The following is an 8,228-nucleotide window of genomic DNA, read 5'->3' as shown; positions in this document are numbered from 1 at the left end:
GTCATGGCCAGCAAAGTCTCCAGATTGTAATCCCATTGAGAAATGTTGGGCAGAACTAAGCTGGAAAATTGCTAAACAAGACCCTAATCCAGCTACTGTAGCTGAATTTCAGCGTCTTCTAGTGACAAGTTGGGATTAAATCACGGCGGACTACATCAATAATCTCGCCGACAGCATGCCAAATCGTCTTATGGAGATTATTAGAGTACGAGGATGACCAACCAAGTTCTGAATGTTTAATATGAGCTGATATAAAGTTACAGGCGCTATTTATAATAATTTGATGTTATATTTTGTCATTATATATGTTTTGGCAAGGTTTTGTTACAATAGGTGAAATGCTGAATTACACATCTTTCTACAGGTGTCTCAGAAAATTGTTTGCTGGTCTAATAAATCATTCAAGATATCCATAGAACCTGTCTCATTATGCAAATTAGACATGTTGATGTTTAACATAACATGGATTTCTCAGTTTGACAGCGTTAAGTGTATTTGTGTTCCATCTTAATAATAATGATCTTACTTATTATATAATATGCAAACATTTTGACCAAGACTGTATCATTGCTATTTTACGTATAACAGGTATATGCCGGAGTATTGTCATTGAGTAAGATGCTATTGGTATCTTTTATGAATTTTGGTAACTTTCTGTCGTTAGCTGTAGTCATAGCACATCCGAATATTTAACTTATGCTGTTCATGTCTCCTATTATTATGTAAATATGATTGTGGATCGCAATCAATTCTTTGTAGCAGGTATATATCTATGTTATTTTTCGGAGAGCAATATTAGCGGCGATATCACTGTAAGGTGTTTCTTTGCTATTTTTATCATTATGGGATAAAATCTTCATTTTGTTCGTGGTTGCTGATTTCTAAGACGAATTCATATATCATGTTTTTGATTGAAGTTGTTTCTTTGTTGTTTCATTGAAGACTACTATTGTGTGTGTTTTTGATATTTCTGAGTTTTTGGGTGTGGGAAGAAGTATCTTCGTTATAGGTAGTATTAGCTGTACATTTGTTTCTATGTGTGGTGTGTTTTGTCTGTCGTCGTCCTTTCGTACCTGTTGTGCTTATGTGTTGCTTCTTATATTTATTATGTTTGGTTTAATAGATTTGTATTTTGTGCTAACTTTATAGTTTGCACTTTGATTTTCATTATAATTATACATTTTAGTTGTTTGTGTGTTTTAGAACGTTATTTTACATTATGGTTTAAACCACAAGCAAAACATGTATATTACTATGATCGCTGGCATTTTCGCTTCTTCTACACGATTTCTTTGGTACCAAAACATGATACCCTTGTGGATTTGTTCTAGTATATTGTGTATGTTTTTTATAGTATACTTTTATCAAGTTTGTTTGTGATTGTGTTCGTTAGGAGATATTTTTTTCAACTTTTTATTTTATTTTATAGAATGTTAATGTCGGTCAATGCCCCTTTAACCTCTTCCGTGTCTATGTTACAGTGTATGCCTCTGATAACAAAGGCCTTAGCTTGGGGATTGTTGCCGAGTAGGTATATTTTACGTTTCCCGATTGGAAAGCATCTTTGGGACATTCTTGCAAGAGGGTATTGAGATCTTTGGGGTTAGCGCACTTTACCAAGACACCGCCCTTCGCTAGTCGTTTAATTTGTGTAACGTTAACATTGGATTTACGTCTTTTTATTTCTTTCGCTAGATACTCGGTTGTAGTACATGATAAATAAGCACCGAAAGACAACCATAATTTCACAAACATCTGTTTTAGGAACCTGTGTACCAGTTGTTCTTTCAAGGATTTCTACCCATCTGTTGATGCATTTTGCTATCTAGATGAGTAAGCTTTCATTAACATGTCAAACTCTGACGATGAACCTGTTATTTCCGCAAAAACTAAACAGTCCTTGGTAGCTAGGATTGACTTCTTTGGCTTGAAATTAGCAGGAACCTTGACCAGATAACATTATTATTCCTCTAGGCATCATCAATAGAAGCATTAACTTCAAAATCATCAGCTGCATCCGCCACCACTTTTGAGCTCTATTGTTATGCGAGCCTTTGGATGTAAACATCTTTCTTTCATCACTGTTCGTAGAAGTTTCTGAGGTAGATTCTTGATTTTCACAGTCGTGGTAGTCAGAGTTACTATCGGCGTTACTCTGGTTAGTCTTCGCTATCGCTACCATCAGACTGTTTCAGCAATTACTTTTCCAGTTCAATTTTTGAGGCATTCTAAGGATAAAATCGTGGAAAAAAAATAAATTTTAACTGCAGAGTATCTGTGTGACACAAGAGGACTAATGGAATGCTTATGACAAATTTCATAGTTAGGTTGCAATGTTGAACTTACATATTCCAGCAACACTAACTACATAGTGTGATATGATCTATTGCGGGTACATACCGAGTCAAGGAAAACTTTTCCAAAACTGAATGAGAAATAGCAACGGGATGAGGCAGTGTTCATTGAGAAAATGTCTTGTACCGTTGCTGTCAAATGGTAAGACACAAAAGAGGTGATGGGTTTTGAGTAACTGTTACACAAATATGATATCAATGGCAAAACGTAAGTTGAAAGATGGTACCAAGGCTGACGTTCCATACTCAGAAGCTACTATGTTTTACAATGGATTCATGGAAGTTATTGGTCTAGCACACCAAATAGCAAGCCTCTATGAGCATTACAGGAAATCTACTAAATGGTTGAAAACGCTTTGTACAAGTTACGAATGTTTTCAGTGGTAAACGTCTGTGAAACATAGGAATCAGTCTTTCCTTAAGTTTCTTGAGGAGTTAACAGAGTGCATGATTGCTTTGGAGAAAGAGATCAAGTATGAAGAGAAAGAGATTTAAAAAAAAGACCAATACATGAAAAATGTTGAGGACCACCTTCCTGTTAAGGAACAGATCAAAAGAAAGTACACTAGATGAGCGCAAAAAAAAAAAGAAAAGAAATTGACAACGACAATTTGTAAGATGTGTTAGGTCCCACTTTAAAAAACATGTTTTACCATATATCACACGTGAAGTGTTTGTCACATACACACGAACACAAAAAACATATTCTTGATTATTCTGTTTTCTTTCAGCTATTGTAACATTTTACAAAGTGTTAAGGCATTCATATCTCATAACAGTGAGTATCACTTGAATGTTCTCATTTTATTTTATTTTTAGACTGTGACAACAGCTTCTTCAAAATATGTTTTTCTATAAATCAGTAAAATATTGTAAGAGTAATTAACACTTTTTTCATAATTAGACAAACAAAACTTTGATTATAAGATGTTCTTGCGTTACTTCCACCCCAGAATGTGTATATAACATGCTTCCATAAATAGTTTCTGGGATACATGTAACCCAACATAAGTATCCGTTGGGACACACATGTCTCATGAAAATTTCAGAAAACATGCCCCTTTGTTGTTCGTATGTTAAGATATTTCTTGATATAAAAGCACGCATAAATTTGATACTAAGTTCCATTTGCTAGTTGCTGTTTGTATGTTTGAATTTAAGCACAAAGTTACATAATAGTCTATCTGTGCTATGCTCCACGGGTATCGAAATCCGGTTTCTAGTGCTGAAAATCGCAGACTAACCGCTGTGCTCCTGGGGGTTGCTAGTTGTTTGTATAATGTTCAAAATGTGTGACTTGCAATATAAAACTAAACAATTACATATTTAAGAGAAATATGTCCATAGTATGTGTTTGGTATATTTTTTTATTTAATTTTATTTGAGTGCAATTTTCAGAAATTCATGCAACAATTATATTATTAAATGAAACAAAATCCCAATGTATAGAGGACGCTAGATTTTATATGTCGTTATTATTGGGTGACATCGTTTGAACGTTAACTCACTGTAGACTGTGCTTTGTGATTGGTTGAATTGTATTTTGGCGGTTAGGTTTAATTGAAATAACCAACTCAGACCACTAGTGGAATAACGGATCCGATCAGTTAAGGATTTATACTAGTACTAGATTTGACAAGACACGTTAAACTTAAAGTGAAGAGTGGTTACACTGAATAAAAATATCATTTCATATTATTATTTAAAACTTTAGGCGCGCTTGATAGCAATTATTGTTTGCAATCTTATTAGATTTGGGGTCAAGTTTGGAAGGACAAAGAGAAAAATGAGCAAATCAAGCAAATTAGGAAACACTGGGAAAAGTCCTCTAATGGTAAGATCAACCTAATCTAATGTCAATTTAGTGTTACTGTCAGTAAATATGTTCTTGTATTTCACCTGATGATGCCAGGTAAACCTGGTTAAGCGTTGTGAATAAAATAATCAAAGTTTTACTATGTACAACCGATAAAAACTTGTGTGAATTTCACTTTACTTTACTACTTATACTAGTACTATTACTAGACTAACATTAACAAAGGTGTGATTTGTTAATATTAGTATCACAAACTGCAGCTTGTAACCTCAGTGTAAGTTGTAGCTGACTTAATTTTTTTCAAGTTTCACATATTCAGTTTGTGTTCTTAATGTTAGGCTTGGTAATTATACTTATTAATATTAATTATTATTATTAACCTTACTTTTAGTTTAGTACTATTAGGGGGTTTACCCTTAGCCCGGCCATTCACTAATTACTTCATAAGTCCTTATTCTTAACAAACTTGACAAAAGCTATGCCACAGTATTATCACTGTCACTAGTAGTATCAGTAGCCCAAATATTTTTAAATTTCAATGTGTTACTTACTGTGACTTACCTAGCTCAACTACACAGTACCAGTAGTAGTAATACTACTATTACTAGGATTAGTAATAATCATTTGTAATATTATTACTGATGCTAATGGAGTCAGTGAGTGTTCATACCTTTGAAACTGGTACAGTGGTAGTCCCTAGTGGTAATGATGATAATTGAACTTGAATATAAACTTTGTAAATTAAATTTTCAGTTCTATGACTTATGATATCCTTAAGTGTATAATCATATTTTGGGGTTTATCTATTTATAAAAAAAATGTGAAATGTTGCTGAGTATTTTGTAAGTTATATAATACTAATAATAGTAATGCTGATACTGTAAAGGCTTATAGATTACCCCTACTATTAATATTATTAGTACTAATGGTAGAGCTAGTTGACAAAAAACAACAACTTTATTATGAGTATGAGATTATCATCATCCCATGAAGGATGGCTTTTAATGTTGTATTTAGTCAGAGTGGTTGAATTTATATTCATATTGTCAGTATGCAGATATATCTAAATTCTTTACTTTATTTCCAGAGAATAACAAACAAGACCTATTTGCTCATCAAAGTTACTCCGTATTCTACTGCCACCTTATCCAGTACATTTAACATTTAGGGGATAGTAAGGGGCTCATTTATTAGTATTGGTCCATCAATGCTCTCCCAACCAAATTAAAAAGTCTCAACTCTCTCCATCCCTGATTATATAATTATAAATATCCATTGAGCCTTTAAGCTTCATTAAATTTACTGCATCCACCACATCCAAAAGCAATTCATTCTATTAGAAAATAGAATTGTTTAATCTGAAGATAACTCTTAGACCTAATCCTCTACTTTCAAAATTTATATTTGTGGCCCTTTGGCCTACCACTATCACCATTAAATATGACTAATGACGATACATCAATAAAATCTGTTTCATTAATATCCCTGAATACTTCAATCGGATACATTCTTACATAGAAAGCTCTTTTTTTTTATATCCAGCCTTGAGCTAAACCACTCAACCAATCTACTCTTAACTTCATTCAATGTAGCATGTTTTATCACACCTAAGGCTGAGGCCAAATTTCACCACTTTATTATTATTACTATTTGATAAGTATCACTACCTTAAGTTAATCTGGAGTCATGTATAACCCTGATTTTTCATATTTTAAACTTATGACCATTTAGTTTTACTCTACATAATTTCTTTATGAAAAAAATGGAATTATAATTTCTAATCCTTCAAAAAAAAAACAATCATGTCTTTTCAATCCCTTCTCCTGCAGTAATAACTTAAACATTTTGGTAGTTGTTCTCGTAACTGTCCAAAAACTCAAAATCCTTTCTTAAAGTAACCAAAATTAAGCACACAAATCCATATGTGGTCTAACCAGCACATATATTGTATTTCCACAAAAAGTTAGGAAGCAGTATCTGACTACAAATACTACACAGTTTACACTGGTATTTCTTTTTAAAATGTGAGTTATGAAAATATTTTTGTTTTACCTGCATCAGACTTTCAATGTTTCATAAAATAACTTGGTTCAGATGTTTATAATTGTTGCCATTGTGGAGTTGTGTAATGGACATTTAAATGTGAAATGCAAATGTTGGAAAAGCAAACTTGATTAAAGACATATCAAAACTATAAGAAGAGACCTTTAATAGTACTGTAGAGTGAAAGGATCTAAGTGATTAATGAGAGAATCCTATTATTATGATCAGACTTTCCAAATCTCTGTTCTTTCACTTGTAGAATTTCTAGTCAGAATTAATAAACTAGGTACCATATGTACTCGTGCAATAGTTGACCCATGATTATTGACCAAAAAATCTTAATTTTTCATATATCTTTTGTAAAAGTCAACCTAGTTTTTCCAGTAACTACTCACTGCAGGTCAGGTCACACTTTATACTGAAAACTTGTGAAAACAAATTAAAACTTAAATATATACCAATATGAACTCGGACCCAGAAACTGTCCACATGACCATTTTTTACTTGTACATAGTTTTAATACTATAACTAAAATAGCTTTAAAATTGCAACAGTACACATATATTTATACTTAAATTTTATTGTTTTATTGCCATTAGAACCATGTCTAACCATTTGTTGTGCCATTGTAGGTCATAAATCATTGGCGAATATACAGCTCACATTATGCTCTTGAATAACACTATGCACGAGCTAAGGTACTCTAAGATAAGGGTGCTAATATTACTGGTTAATAGATATGTAATGTTTATCTGAAAAACGGATTATTCTGTTATTAAGATATGTCCTTTTTCATGTTTACCTTTTTTGTAATAAAAATAAAAATTACCTTTTTGTTTATTGTATTTTATTTCATTTTGTGGACTCTTACTGATCATGCATTTCAACCTCTCGGAAGTATTACTTGTGTAAAAGTCGATCCCTAAATTATTGCTTAAAAAACTGATTACAGTGTTTTGACTATTACACAAGTATATATGGTAAACCAGTATTAGGTGGTGCTACTTATGCCAATTAAAGTTATTTTCTCAAATTTGTACATAAATCTAAAGTTGTTAAAAATATCATGAAATCTTTTTACTTTTAGATAATAGGGTACTTCCTTTTGGTTTGCTTTTTCAAATGTTACAATTATTTTTGAAAGAAGCCTTGAAAATATAAGCACAGTCTTGTTAATAACTTGAATAATCTTTAGATCAGTGCTTCTCAACTTGGTGAATGGTTCACCCAAGGGATAATAAGATCAGAATCGTGGTAAATGGGTATTATCAATTATACCCTAGTTCCAGGGCCCTTTCTAAATGATTGTTTGAAAACAAATTTAAACAATTTTTCAAGCATATTATGCATAGTAAATCATTCTGTCTTGTGTTTATTATCACAACACCATGCAGGGAGCTCTTGAAACCTCCATCACTCCTCACTATGATGGAATTGTAGAGCAAAAAGTCATTAGTTATTATTTATTCTAGTTGTAGTTTGATAAATACATTTAATTTTTATTTATTTTATGCTGTACTCATTATAGTTTGCATGTTTAAGTCATAATACAGAATTTTGCATTCTAAATTAGTCTCTTGTTTTTTTTTTGTCCTTTTCTGAACTGGGGTGAGTGAGATGTGAAAAACTTGTAAGGGTGAATGATATTGGAAAAGGTTGAGAAGCACTGCCTTAGATTATAATCTATATTCATAATGAGTTGTAACCATATAGAATAGTTTACCTGACGATGATAACAGTTGAGTGTCAAGACATTGTGATCTTGTTTAAATAAACAAGTCAAACTTTATATTTTGAGCTGTGATTTACATACATCCCCTTAGCTTTAGTAAAAGCTTTATTAATTCCTTTGTTGTTTTTTTATTTTTATACAGAATTTTGTCATCCTTTATTTTACTGTTAGGTAATTCTGTGATGTAAACATTTTTTCCTGTTGTTGATTATCTAACTATACTATTCACATATTTAAGTATGAATGTTTGTTGGAAGTCAGGAGGAATACAAAAAAGAAGATA

The 8,228-nt window shown here is 32.1% G+C and overlaps 1 protein-coding gene across 1 annotated transcript in view; it reads left to right on the top strand.

Annotated features, from left to right (window-relative positions):
* The first annotated feature begins 3,955 nt into the window (after positions 1–3,955).
* The window catches only part of LOC106466628 (DNA topoisomerase 2-alpha-like), a 29,789-nt gene continuing 25,516 nt past the window's right edge, over positions 3,956–8,228 (top strand). Inside the window, exon 1 of the mRNA XM_022395336.1 lies at positions 3,956–4,188. Within this exon, the coding sequence (XP_022251044.1) occupies positions 4,141–4,188 (48 nt within the window). The 5' untranslated portion in view covers positions 3,956–4,140. The remainder of the gene's footprint in view (positions 4,189–8,228) is intronic.

The sequence above is a fragment of the Limulus polyphemus genome, unplaced genomic scaffold (assembly GCF_000517525.1).
Source record: "Limulus polyphemus unplaced genomic scaffold, Limulus_polyphemus-2.1.2 Scaffold75, whole genome shotgun sequence".
Lineage (NCBI taxonomy): Eukaryota > Metazoa > Arthropoda > Merostomata > Xiphosura > Limulidae > Limulus > Limulus polyphemus.
This window is presented reverse-complemented; position numbering and strand designations above follow the sequence as displayed.